The 15195-nt window shown below is 40.1% G+C and overlaps 1 protein-coding gene across 1 annotated transcript in view; it reads right to left on the bottom strand.

The window, feature by feature from the left end:
* The window catches only part of DNAH7 (dynein axonemal heavy chain 7), a gene marked incomplete at both ends in the record, with an annotated part of 244845 nt that overhangs the window by 26522 nt on the left and 203128 nt on the right, over positions 1-15195 (bottom strand). The window contains 4 exons of the mRNA XM_082658909.1: positions 3983-4144; positions 9950-10150; positions 12287-12448; positions 13178-13354. Of these exons, the coding sequence (XP_082515035.1) occupies positions 3983-4144; positions 9950-10150; positions 12287-12448; positions 13178-13354 (702 nt within the window). The remainder of the gene's footprint in view (positions 1-3982; positions 4145-9949; positions 10151-12286; positions 12449-13177; positions 13355-15195) is intronic.

The raw sequence follows: 15195 nt of genomic DNA, 5'->3' as shown, positions 1-15195 counted from the left end.
TTACAATAGCTAAGACATGGAAGCAATGTAAGTGTCCACTGATGGATGAATGGATAAAGACGTGGACTATACGTGGAATACACAATACTATTCAGCCATAAAAAGAATGAAATCTTGCCATTTGTGACAACATGAATGGATCTTGAGGGTATTATACTAAGTGAAATAAATCAGACAAAGACAAATACTGTGTGATTTCACTTAAATGTGGAATCTAAAAACACAAAACAAATGAACAAACAAAACAAAACTTATAGATACAGAGAACAGATTGATGGTTGCCAGAGGGGTGGTGAGTTGCCGGGAGGGCAAAATGGGTGAAAGAGATTAAGATGCACAAATTTCCAGTTATAAAATAAATAAGTCATGGGGATGTAAGTACAGCATGGTGACATTAGTCAATAATACTGTGGCACAAATTTGAAAGTTGCTAAGAAAGTAAATCTTAAAACTTCTCATCACAAGAAAAACAATTTTTTTTTAACTCTATGGTGACAGATAACTAGAAGTATTGTGGTGATCATTTTGCAGTATATACAAATGTTGAATCATGTTGTATACCTGAGACCAATGTAATGTTGTAGGTCAATTATACTTCAATAAAAAAGAACAAAGTTTTGATTGCTGAAGGATTACATTCGACTTAGTATCAAAGGGAACTGTGAATCCCATTCCACAAAGAATCTCTCTGTATTTCTTGATGGGTTATACGTCATGCATGAGTAGCAGTTTTGTGCAGTTTGCTATATGATCACTGTGCTGGAGGAACGGGAAGTACTGCTCAATTGTCATTTAATAGAAGGAACCAGTTCGGTCAGTCCCACGCGTCATGAAAAGATTCTCTGTAGCATTTGCCAGGATGGACAATTCCTGATACTCCATAGTTACTCAGCGTGCTCACTCCCCCTTTTTCTCTGGCTGTTTGGTCTGCATTTTCCATTTCTCCTGTCCTCTCTCCTACCATTGATATTGGGTGCTCACCAGCAGCCAGGCTTTAGTTCGTTTTTACGCTACAAGGCCTCCCTTTTAAATCTCAGGTGTTCTCAGGCTTCTCCTTACACATTAACAATTCACAATTCTCTATTTGTGCTCACTCTTTTCTCTCGGGCTTTATATCTATATGCCAAAAGCCTACCAGATACCATCGATATCTACACCTAGACACCCCAGATGTATCAAATGTACAAGACTGAATTATTTATCCACTCATCCACCCCCATTCCACTAACCCACCTGCTATATACCCATTAATTCCTGATACCTATTCCCTGTCTGGATTAATGAGTGGTGGTAGGACCACCAACTGAGACCCCAAAACTAACATTAACAGACTTCTCCCTCTCCCTTTACCATTTACTATCTAGGTCATTTCAATCCCTGTTCCTACATATCTATTATATCTCTTCCATGTTCCCCATCCTAGCCCAGATGCTTTAGTTTAAACTCATATCATCTCTTGCCTGGGTTATAACTAATACAGGAGACCATTAGTTTTCTAGGGCTGCTGATAGATGGCTTAAAACAACAGAAATTTATTGTTGAAGAAGTCTGAAATCAAGGTGTTGGCAGGGCCACACTCCCTCCACATCTTCTAGGAGGATCCTTCCTTGTCTCTTCCAGCTTCCACAGCCCCAGGTGTTCCTTGGTTTGTCACAGCATAACTCCAATTGCTGCCTCTGTTTTCACATGGCTGTCTTCTCTGTGAATCCAAATTCCCCTCTTTTCATAATGATACCAGTCATGTTCTATTGAGGACTCACCCTACTCCAGTATGACCTCATCTTAGTTTAACTGATTATATCTGCAACAACTCCATTCCCAAATAAGTTCACATTCTGAGGTAGAATGGATTAGAACTTCAACATATTTTTTGGGGGCGACACAATTCAACTCATATCATCTTAAACTGGCGTGTCATCTAAATTCCTCTAATCTGCTCTCCACTCTGTTGCTAGAGTGGTCTTTCTAAAATGCAAATACTCTCCTAAAAGCAGACCAATAACAATATAATAATCCCAAATCAGCATGGCATACAAGGATGTTCCAAATCATTTATACTTAACCAAACGTTTTCACTTATTGGTACTTTTTTTTAACCTTTTTATTGCTGCTTCTTTACACCATCCACCTGAAAACCTTCTATTCATTGTTTGAGTCCCAAGCAACTGCTCCTCTGTGGAACCTTCCCTAATCACATCCAGCGAGTTGCTTACCTCCTTGTTTGTGTTCAGATCTTTAAAAAGCTAGGGTGACCAAATAAACTACTGTCCAAACTGTAACACTTTGAGAGTGAACGTGGGCACTAAAGATAATTAGTATTATGGAATTTTAGAGTACTATATATATATATATATATATAAAATAGTATATATATAGTATATAACTCTATTTTTATATTGGCAGACCTGTAATTAGTTTTATTCAAACATTGCTTTTAAAATAAGATAATTACTTAAAATAAGAAATTGAAGCAAAAATTTTATAATGATTAAGAGTTTAAGCAGAATAACTTTTCTTAGTGTATATTCATGTACTTTAACTTCTTAGACATCTCTGTCTCTCAAATAACGTCTCCGATGTTTTCCCGAAGAATGTACTTTTCAATATGGTCTCACTGTTTCTTTAATTTTTAAAGTAAAATTGTCTATAATGTTTTGCAAAGTTTCATTTTATGGTTACTAAATTTTAAATTGCTGACACTTTTAATTGACTCCACTACATACTATAATATTTTAAATTAGAATATACTCTACAGGTTTGTGAACAAATTGCTAATTAAAGGAGCTCCTCATTCTTTTTGTTTGTATTCAAAAGTGTAATTATTTTAGCTCAACTACTTCCACATGCATTGTTTCATTATAGCTTTTGCCTCCATTCTTAGTATGTTTTAAAAATAAATATTATTACAAGAAAGAAATTCATCAAATCTATGCTTCTTTTGAATGTTTCACCAAATTTTAATGCTGCAAAATCAAAGGCCTTCTCAACTCACTTCATTTTAGTACAGAATACAAATTTGTCCAAAGAAACACAGAAGACCAGACAAATGTTCTTCACCTAAGTTTAGATATGTCATTTGAGCTCTCAATATTTATTTTGTTTTTTCCTTTGTTTTTATAGAGAGAGGATTCAATGACTTCCTGTTTGTAAGCCTTTCTTTAAAAAAATCACAATTCACTAAAAGTTTCAAAAAACAAAGGTTTTTTTGATACTCCATTGATTGATTTAAAGATTTCCAACTAATTTTGAACAAAATTCTATCAAAATTTAGAGGATTTGCTTTCGAAAAAGTTCCATATCCTTTTAGGACACTTGTACTGATTTACCAAGCAGTTCTTCAAAAGTTCAAACGTGTTAAAATCCATCTGATAGATAAGCAGCAAACAGAGAAAGAGAAAGAAAGAGAGAGAGAGAGAGAGAGAGAGTACATGCATGTGTGTGCACGTGCACAAGCGATGGCGAGAGAGAGAGAAAGGAGAGAGGGGTGGGGAGAGGGAGAGAGAGAACTACAGGGGATGGAATGTGGTTGATGTGATGACATTACATTGTGGGACTTCTTCCCAGAATCTATACCTCAGGTTAACACCAATGGCTTACGTAGTTTGTTTGATCGGGGCAAACGGCCCAAACTCTGGAATAAAACTACAGTAACATTTCCTTAAAAATAAAGTCATGCTCCAGAACGGAGGGAAATCAGTCTGTTTTTTGTTTTTTTTTTTTTCACTTTGGAGACTGATTGATGTTTATGTGTCAAAATAAATGATAAAATACAGGTTCCTAATAGACAAACTGACATCCTAACTACCTACTATGGCAGTTATAATATTCTGTTATAATAAAGTCCTACTTAATAAGCTTTTGGGAACTATCCTCCTATTCATTTTGTAAAAAAAGAAATTAATCAGAAGTCCCTGCTCACTGGACAAACACAATGTGATAAACAGCACAACAGGTAATGTCCTTGCTGTGAGTTTTATGGTACCTCATACTGGTTCAGGAACATGTGGAGTTGCTGTACGCTGATTCTTAGGTCAGTCTCGTTGAACTCATAGGGAATATTCCACCCCAGGGGTCCAAACTTCCGTCTCTCTTGTACCAAAGCATGAAAGAAACAGAGACCATATAGTAACTTCTTGAATTCCTCCTGTAATGAGAAGAAATGGTGTAACATCATTATTTCTTCCCCTAATAATGCATTATGCTTATCATCTTTTAAAATGAAAGTAATTAATTCCTTTTGCTTCTCAATATATCCAGGTCAAAGTAAAACTAAAACAGAATTAACTGTTTCTACCGGCTATTTAGGCTCTGCCTATTTGTGTACATGTTCAGTTGACACACATAGCTTCTACGTACACCAGGTTTTTGGAAAGTATAGTAAGCCTGTCTAATTTAACATTACCTTAGAGGATTTGGGGGGTTTCAACTTAAGCATCATGAGGCAAGGAGTATGAATTCCAGTGTTTGGTCCCAGATCACCATGGAGAAATTTCAAAGGAGATAGTTCAAACCAATTAAGAAGCTCTACAAGCACTTTTGGGTTGAAATTTTGGGCAGCCTCATGGCTTTTCTGGTTGCTTTTAGGTAAGAGAAGTCCTATAGTCACTGTCAACTGCAAAGCCAGCCTTGATTCAGAAATCAGAAAGTATGATGCAATATATTAATCATTTGTACCCTCCACAAGGAGGATATAAAAATGGTCAAAATAGAGCTTGAGAGAGGATTTTATTGTTTTTGCTTTTTTTTTGTTTTTTGTTTTTTTCGGTACGTAGGCCTCTCACTGTTGTGGCCTCTCCCGTTGCGGAGCACAGGCTCTGGACGCGCAGGCTCAGCAGCCATGGCTCACGGGCCCAGCCACTCCACGGCATGTGGGATCTTCCCGGACCCGGGCACAAACCCGTGTCCCCTGCATCGGCAGGCGGACTCCCAACCACTGCACCACCAGGGAAGCCCGAGAGAGGATTTGTGAAGAGGTTTCCTTGGAGAGAAGAGCTGCTGTGCTGGGAGTCCCTTTGTCCTCACCTCCAAGGGAAAGGGGAGTGTGGGGTCCAAGATACTGAGAAGGAACTAATGGGGCCCCTTGGGGAGTTGATACTCATGCCCTGAAGCTGGGATGGAGTCGGACAGTGCAAAACTCATGCCTGGAAGAGTAGAGCAGTCTATGGCCTCGGGTCGTGGACTATGGGAGGGAAATCAGTAGCCTTCCCCCAGATGGTGGGCCAATCTGGCGTGAATCCCAAGGAGCAGACAGGGAGCTGGGCTAGGAATGTCAGCCAGTGGTCATTTTAATGGTTTCCTATTCAAGAGGACTTGTGTCACAGAGTAAGGAACCCCAACAGTAAGAGCCTGTATGAAATGAAGCCTGGAGAACCAAAAGCTGAGGGGAATCAGGAACAGCCAGCTGAAGGGGAGGCACTGCCACGGGTGATGGGGTCACAGAGAAGTCCAGCACGGGAGCCGAAGGAGAACCCATGAGAGACCTCACAGGGCAAAAAAGTCAGCTTTAAATCCCCGCCAAGTCCAAAGAGCTCCAGGCAATAGCAGCCCAGAAGAGGAACCTCTGCCCCTCCGGACTCACCCCTGCACACGCCCTGAACTGAGCACTCAGTATCAGCAGCTATCATGTGCAGGAGTAGTTACAAAAAGAAAGGTGGGGCTTCCCTGGTGGCGCAGTGGTTGAGAGTCCGCCTGCCGATGCAGGGGACACGGGTTCGTGCCCCGGTCCGGGAAGATCCCACATGCCGCGGAGCGGCTGGGCCCGTGAGCCATGGCCGCTGAGCCTGCGCGTCCGGAGCCTGTGCTCTGCAACGGGAGAGGCCACAACAGTGAGAGGCCCGCGTACCACAAAAAAAAAAAAAAAAAAAAAAAGGTGGCCCAACAACACATGAAAAGATGCTCAACATCACTAATTATTAGAGAAATGCAAATCGGAACCACAATGTGCTGTTATCACCTCACACCATTCAGAATGGCTATCATCAGAAAGACAACAAATAACAAATGCTGGAGAGGGTGTGAAGAAAAGGGAACCCTCGTACACTGTTGGTGGAGATGTAAATTGGTGCAGCCACTACAGAAAACAGTATAGAGGTTCCTTAAAAAACTAAAAATAGAACTACTATATGATCTAGCAATTCTACTTCCTGGGTATATATCCAGAAGAAAATGAAAATTCTAATTCAAAAATATACATGCACCCCAATGTTCACAGCAGCCCTAGTTACAATAGCCAAGACATGGAAACAACCCAAGCATCCATCAACATATGATTGGTTTAAGAAGATATGGTGCATATGTACAATGGAATATTACTCAGCCATAAAAAAGAATGAAATATTGCCATTTGCAGCAACATGGATGGACCTAGAGAATATTCTACTTAGTGAAATAAGTTAGACAGAGAAAGACAAATACTATATGATATCACTTACATGTGGAATCTAAAAAAAATAAAACAAATGAATCTATATACAAAACAGAAACAGATTCACAGACAGAAAACAAACTAATGGCTACCAAAGGGGAGAGGGAGGAAGGGACAAATTAGGAGTGTGGGATTAACAGATACAAACTATTAAACATAAAATAGATAAGCAGTGAGGATTTACTATATAGCACAAGGAATTACATTCATTATCTTGTAATACCCTACAATGGACTATAATCTGAAAAAAAAATAACTTAATCACTTCGCTGTACACCTGAAACTAACACAGTATTATAAATGAATTTCAATTAAAAACAAGGAAAGATGACAACTCCATTCTCTTTCCCTAGTGGCATGAAGCCCACCAACTATAGGCCCGAGGCAAAGTGCTGGAGAGTTGAAACCTATGTTTTGAATAAAAGTTGAAATATTGATTAATATATTGTGTTGCACTTTCTGATTTCTGAATCAAGACTGGCTTTGCAGTTTAAAATGACTATAGGTCATTTTATTACCTGACACTAACCAGGAAAGCCATGAGACTGCCCAGAGTTTTATTCAAGGGCAGGGGGGAAAGTTTCCCCCATGGAATAAAATTGAAAGGGAGAGTGTGAAACAAGAGGAAGGTAGCATAAGTTTGACCACAAAGGTGGGAGAAGCAAAGTTAAACACGCTGTGCTAATTCTGCAACTCTTCTCGATATATTAGAGAATTGAGCAAATCAGTAAAATGTGTTGATGACGTGCAAATATGGAATGAGGAAAAGCAGGAAAGAACCCTGGGTAGAGGGACTGAAATTGAAGGTATTGCTAGGAACTCGTTACTTCTAAAACATGTATATGAGGTGTGTGCATGGACTTGTTTGCACGTACTATATGTGTGTATACAGATTTGCATATGTGTCTTTGTGAGTACATGGAATATTTCCAAGTTCTCTCTAAAAGGACTCGAACCACGGACAATAAATGCTACTTGTTTGGCACCCAAATCTTGGTCTCTAATACCATTCCCCATGAAACAGGAACCAGGGCTGTTCAGAAAAATGGCTGGTTCCAGGACTGGGATACAGATAAGCCTGGAGCAGCTTTTGCCAGAAAGAGGAATAATAATAATAATAATAATGGGACCTATAACAAGTACAAAACGAGCTCCCTCTGACCAATTCTGGGACAACTTGAGCAAAAGACTTAAGAATAGTAATGAATTATAAACCATTGGAAAAAATGCAAGGAATTCATGAGTCCACACCAATAAAAGATAAATAAATGGAATGCAAGGGAGGGCTGCTGCTGACAATAGCACGCCAAGTGTCAAATGTGGAGGGAGTGCTGGAGTTGGAATCACCAGCGGAAATAAGTGGGTCAAGCAAGAATCATCACTGGCTACTAAATCTGTGTCCCAGGTAGATTCTGATGAGGAACAGGCTATTTGCATGGTCCAAAATGTCTCCTCACAGACTGATTATTAGTTGCAAGGGGCAAAGCAGTTATTATACATGAAGAAATCAGACCACGCTTCATCTGGGGGATCAAAATCAGTAACAAAATCAGTAACATCAGTGAGGGATAAATGGGCACCGTGCACCTCCCAGTATGATACTCGAGTACGTGACTTCACCCATGTCGTATTGTGGCTCAGAATGCATAACTTGAACCTAATATCGAGGAAATATCAAGCAAGCCCAAAGTGAGAAATGTTCTATTAAAAACAACGTGGTGGGTGGGGATGAATTCTTTAGAAATGTCAGTGCCATCAAAGACAAAGAAAGGGGCTTCCCTGGTGGCGCAGTGGTTGAGAATCTGCCTGCCAATGCAGGGGACACAGGTTCGAGTCCTGGTCTGGGAAGATCCCACATGCCGCGGAGCAACTAGGCCCGTGAGCCACAACTACTGAGCCTGTGCGTCTGGAGCTTGTGCTCCGCAACAAGAGAGGCCGCGACGGTGAGAGGCCCGCGCACCGCGATGAAGAGTAGCCCCCGCTCGCCACAACTAGAGAAAGCCCTCGCACACAAACGAAGACCCAACACAGCCAAAAATAAATAAATAAACAAATAAATAAAATGAAAAAAAGACAAAGAAAGGCTGAGGCAATGGTCCAGATTAAAGGAAGCAAAGAGGCATGGTGACTAAATGGGATACTAACCCTGGATCCATCCCATGGTGAACAGGGAAAATGCTCCAAAGGACATCACTGTATCAATTGACACATGTGGGACACAAATACAAATTTGGGTATATTAGATCCAATAGTGTATACTTGCTAAATTTACTAAAATAATAATTTTAATGGGATAAGATAATATCTCTATTCTTAAGAAATATACACTGAAGGACTTACCTAGGAATAAAGGGCAGTGACACATCTAACTTACCTGCAGATGGTCATGTTAACAGGAGACAAATATAAGTAAAGGGCATAGGACTGTTCTTTGTACTACTTTTATATTTGTAACTTTTCTGTGAGTTTAAAATTATTTCCAAATAAAAAGTTAAAACCAAAGGATTATGGTGTACTGCTTTGGCATTTGAGATTTTGGTTTGGGGTTGGATTTTGGTTCATAAACGCCTGGACTTCCAATCTGTGTGACTACTAATGGAAAGCCCTCTGGATCTGGATGAAAGGGAGTAAATTTTTGCAAAAGGGCTTCTGTCCAGTCACCAGGTGCAGAAATGCCCTCACCAGCTACCTGGGGGTAACCTGCTCTCTCTGGGCCAAATCATGCAAAAGTTTGTCATACAGCAGGTCTTAGATGCTTAGGATAAGGTTTGACTTAATTTTAAATACAGGTCCCCCCCTTTTTTTTTTTTTTTAGTATCCCAGACTTTTGTTTAATGAAAGTACTTCTTTATTCTTAATACTTTCTTTTGATGTGTACTTAAAACACATCCCAACATCAAGAGTGTGAGCTTTTTAACAGCAAAAACTTACCAAGGTTCATAACCCCTCTTAAAAAGAAACTATTCCATTTTTAATTATGGCAAAACACTGTGAAACAATTTTAGGTCACAAACATTCACACACAGAATTCTAATCATGAAAGCAGTGGGTGGCTTCCCTGCTTGCCTGGTGATGCTAAAAAAAAAAAAAAGACCCTTATGAGCCCATCAATCAGGGAGTAAAATCCTTTTGGCTCTCATTACAGTTATATGGAGGAAATATTTTTATGTGTTAATTTAAAGATATGGCTCCACATAGCAAAGGGCTCAGTTAATATCCTGAAACAAGATTCTCCAACCTTGCAGATTTGTACTGGGAATGGCTTACGGCTGACTTTCTAAATAGAAAGCTGCATAATTAATGACACTCCACTAGATCTCAGCTGAGCAGGAATGAGGCTGGCGGTGAAATAAAATAAAATATTAATAAAACTGACTTCAGTACAGTCAATAATCAGTAATCAAAACCAACAGTGCAGGAGGCCTATTTAATTTGCAGTTTTACTCAGCACACACAGCCAGGATCACTGGGGGCCACTTGAATTGCTTTACGGGGCAGAGGTAGCAAGACCTAGCCATTACTAACATTCTTTTTGCAGCTGCCAAAGAACTCAGGGTCAGAGATTGGGTCCATGAGGTATGATCGAATGATATTAGCCCGTAAACCTTTCGGTGCTTCATTGGTCATTTTCACTCCATTCTGCAGTACAGACACAGGGAAATTTGGAGATGGGTAACTTGTCAGCCAAATTCGGAAATCTGGATGTGTTGTTTCTGCGCTTAACTCCTGCAACAAAAGAAGCCAGATCCAAAAGGGTCATAAAATGCAAGGAAAATCTCAATCATGTGTGCATGGGATGGGCTGGAAGTGGGAGGAAGCATCTTTACAAAATAGGGCTTATTGCTGCAGTTTAAGGCAAAGGCCTTAAAAACTGATTCTGCCAGGGAAGCGACATACTTCATTGGGAAGGCCCAGAGTTGCTGTCCCTCTCCCTGTTAACAATTAAATCACATGACTGTAAAGTTTACAAAGGCATTACATAATTCAGATTGGGCCGTGATAAAGACTAAGACATTCCAAAAAGTCTTGTATCTTCACTGATGTTGCTGAAATATTTATAGAAACACTTTTGTGCCCCAGAGCCAGATTAAGAATGATGCCTTCTTGCTGTAGCCAGGTTGTGAGAATAAGCAACACACTCAGATAAATCCATATTAAACCAAGTAGGGATGAAACAAAAAAGAGCATTTTGAAAGGGAAGAAGAACTGGTATGTCCTGAAGCACTAAACCATATCACTATTAGCGCCACTTGTTTACGGGGATAGTCAGGCCTGCACTGTGGAGGATGACAGAACGCTCATCTATGACTGTCGTGAAGGCTATATTGGGCCTTGGAATAATTACCATGGGTCTTTCCCTCTCTCCTGTTCTGCCCCACTCCCTACTGCTAACTCCTTCAACTGTCCATGTCAGTGGTATCTATGTTTTTTTAATTGCAAATCTTTAACAGTAAAATAATTTTTGAGCACTCAACTGGTGAAGGGGTGGGTAGGGGAATTGGAAGGATGCTTAAGGCACCTACATTTTTTCATAAATGGTGAAGGTACCATTTTTCCTCCTACTAGCTGCCCTATGCCCAGTGACTTAGGTAGCATAACTCATGGGACTTTGGGCCAAGTTCACCATCCACTGGGGACAGCTCTTCCCTCTTGGATGACTCTCTAATGGGTATACGATACAATTCAACAGGTCATGAGAACAGCCTAGAGACAGAGGAACCATGAGGAAACAGGCACAAATACAAAGTCTCGAATATAAGGCCCGAAGCTTGAGAAGATGTTAGTAAGGCAAAAAATATTAAAGAATAGTTTTGCAGATAGAAATAACATCTATCATGGAAGCCTACATTCTTGAGAAAGTGTGCTCTCCCAATGAAAGTGAAAGAAGGTCAAGTGGCTAGAGCACGGAAGTTAAGATGGGAAGTGGCCAGAGACGAAACCTGAGAGGCAGGCGAAAGTCAAATGAAGAAGCCATGATGGGGGCATGAACTTTGTCTTCATGCAGTGGGAAGCCATTGAAAGGCTTTATTCATTCACCAGCTCAGGAAAGATTTATTGATTATGTCCCATGAGCCAGGCACTCTTCAAGGTGCCAGAGGTAAACCGGAGAATAAAACAGCACTTACATTTTAGTGGGAGATACAGACAAAACAAAATGGTGACAAGTGGCATAAAGGAAAATATAGTCTGCTCCTTAAAGTGTCAGGTGGATGTCTGGATAGTGTAAGTTATATCAATTTAGTAGCTCGAGGGACTCTGAAGAGAGGGCTAGAGTCACGGGTAATTACGTGGAATCCATTGCCAGGTTTTCTGTTTATTCAGTTGAGCTACGTGGGATTTTCTTCCTGGAATTTCTGCCCACAAAAATAGGGAAGTACCGTGACCCACTGCAGGGAGGGTGGGAGGAGTGCTCTTTTGGTTTCAGATTCATCCTCTGTGGCAGTGTCACTAGCTAAGTGGGTGAGAAGTATAATTAAAGCAAAGTTACATCCTGAAGCCTTTTGGTTTAGAGGGGCCACACTAATTTCCCCCTGCAGAGCTTTCTTTGTTGTTTTTGGCCCACTGCTGTAAAAAGTAAATTGGTTTCTGTCTACCCTGTGGTTTATTCCTATCTTTGAGGCTGCTCCTCTGATTAAGGATATTTCTGACCCACGGGATGAGCCCTTGCCTCTAGCAGGAGAGATTCGGCAAGGCCTGGCCATGTGCTGTCCTCTAGTTCCCAATGCGAACCCATCTCCCCTATAACCCAGCCATCCTGAAACCCTCAAATTACAGGACAGGAATGGAGTTACTTAGATGGCATGTACATCACTAATTCTACTGGGGAGCTATGATCTCATAAAAATAAGCTTGCGTTTTTACCTCGCAAACTTTCTCGAGGGTTGGCATCCAAGAGGTGGCAAGGTGACAATTCTGAAGAACAACCCATGTTCCTTCTTTGACAGCTTTTTCTAACATCTTCATAGCTATGGGCCCTTGGCCTTGACCAAGAGATAAAGACCTGAGTTTTGATGCTCCACATCCCTGTGTACAAGAATAGTGAAGATGTTATTTTCAATCACATTTTAAAGAAGAATCAATATTATCATCACAGGAAATGTTAATATTAAATATATTAAAATTTAATCATGCAGCATCCCTCAAAGGTTCTAGGGCACATACAGCCCTAAAACCTCTTACTGGTTCAGAAGCCAATAAACAGACAAAAAGCAAGCCAGTTCATGAAGGAAACAGTCATGGTAATAAATGAAAAATTCTGTAGAGTCTTTGATTGTTGAGATAAGGGACGGGAAAAAATTAAGAAGACTTTTAATATGAGGAGGAGATGAAAGAGCCCAGGTATCAAGCAGCAACTCCTAAAATTCAAAGCTGAAAAGAAAACTATGAATAGACAGATGAATTTGCCCCAGTTTCCTCCAGATCTCTGAATAATTATATCTTAACTAATTTGGTTACTGCATAAAGTTCAGAGGAAAAAAATCCATTAGCCCCTAACTTCTATTCAAGTTTATTTAAGGAACTCTGTGGGAATGTCTGTCTAGAATTCATTTCTCCTATATCCTGATTCGTCTACAGCTTCCAGATATGGTGTCTGTGACCCCCTGGTCTATTTCTAGGGCAGTTACCACCTGAATGCCACTTTGGAAGAGGCCTTGAGTTATGGGAGCAGTATAAGAGAAGGCCCTGTCTGAATGTCCACAGGTTACTGACACAAGCAGGTCAGCAGGAAAAAAAAATAGACGTTTAAGGTACCTGGTCATCGGCAAATTTTAGAAGGGCAGCCATGGGATCTGCTCCAGGAGAGAGCACGAAAATCAGTGGTGCGCAGCAGTTACTATCCGCAAATGCCTTGGATAGATCAAACGGGGGTGGTTCAATGAATGCACGTCCCAATCTGTTGTTTATAAATTCTTGCAGCATTGGAATAATCTAGAAAAGGACAAGAATATGTTTGAAGGAATATTCAAAATCTTCTTAAAACCTTAAAACTTCACATTCAAAGGTGTTTTATAACAAAGGACCTTACATTCGCTTTGGTATTTATAAATGTTGGTAAAGAGTCAAAGGCATCACTTTATACAGTTGTCTTTTAGATAGAAAGAAACTATACATTATTGAATTAATAAAAGGTGGGTGGTTAGTGACACCAGAATTCAAAGGCATTTTTCTTCCTTTTAGTGAGTATTCAACATATCCTAGATAAAGAATATAAAAAACCTTAATTCTTTACTTAAGTTTTAAGTAAAACTTGACCATGTTCCAAAGTCCACAACTCAGAAGTAGAAATTCTAGTGTGATTTATACAATCCTATACCACAAAGATCGATACAGCTGAAAAAAGAAAGAAAAGGAAAAGCACCGTGAAAGAGAAGCCATACTCCCGAGAAACAGGCGAAACTACGTCGTGTAAACTTTCTGAGAATACGCCCGTGCATTTTCTGGAAGCGTGTTTGAGAAAGAGCAGAACTTTGGGGCTTGGGGGTCCCTGTCAGGCACTGCTGTGGGAGCAGACTTGTAGAAAGCAGTATGGCTGAGGTACAGCCTCAGGTACATCATTCCTTCTTTCTGATGAAGGGTCTACACCACTCATCTCTGGGTGATGGCTTAGGTGTGTGCCAAGCAAGTAATAAAGGTATGTTTAATGAACCAGTATCCCTGTATCTAGCTTAACAAATTATGGAAGCATCCCAGGAAGAGAAGTAATGAAGTGACAAGAGCACAAAGAATTTTTTGAAAGCTTCAGAACCTCTCTGACTGGACACCTACTTATACCCGAGGATGGAATTGTGTGTAACACACAACACTCCAAATTAGGACGGCAACTCCACCACCCCACAACTTTTCTGAACTTAAAGCGAATTGCAGGAGCAATTTGCAGCTACCAAGAATCTCAAAAAGGGGGTCTCCTCTGGAGAAAGTTACAAACATTGCCAAATTTTAACAGTGCATCCTCCAGAACCTCTATCCACACAAGGTTTGTAAGTAAAACTCATTGACTTGTCACAATACTTTAAAAAGAGTGTCAATCCTGGTATGGATGTGTGTGTGTGTGTGTGTGTGTGTGTGTGTGTGTGTCTGTGTGTGTGTGAGAGAGAGAGAGAGAGAAAGAGAGACAGACTGACTGAGGGTGTGAGGGTCTGGAGCTGAGAAACAGTGAAGAAATACCTGTACTTAAATTTTTTAATCCCTCCACAACAGATTCATTCAAATATGGAAAGGTATAAATAGCCAAGTTGGGGAACCAACCTAAATGTCATGGACAGATGAGGGGATAAAGGAGATGTGGCATATATACACAGTGAAATACTATTCAGCCATAAAAAAGAATGAAATAATGCCATCTGCAGCAACATGCATGGACCCAGAGATTGTCATACTAAGTGAAGTAAGTCAGAAAGAGAAAGACAAATACCATATTATATCACTTATATGTGGACTCTAAAATGTGACACAAATGAACCTATCTGTGAAACAGACTCACAGACACACAAAACAACCTTATGGTTACCAAAGGGGAAAGGAGGTGGGGGAGGGATAAATTAAGAGTATGGGATTAGCAGATACACACTACTATATAAAAAATAAACAACAAAGTCCTACTGTATAGCACAGGGAACTACATTGAATACCCTGTAATAAACCATAATGGAAAAGAATCTGAAAAAGAATATATATATGCATATATGTATATACATATATATAACTGAATCACTTTGCTGTACACCAGAAATTAACACAATATTGTAAATCAACTGTATGTCATTAAAAAT

This window comes from Grampus griseus, assembly GCF_964374135.1.
Source record: "Grampus griseus genome assembly, chromosome: 7".
NCBI lineage: Eukaryota > Metazoa > Chordata > Mammalia > Artiodactyla > Delphinidae > Grampus > Grampus griseus.
The sequence above is the reverse complement of the archived record's forward strand: the minus strand, read 5'-3'. Positions and strand labels throughout refer to the sequence as shown.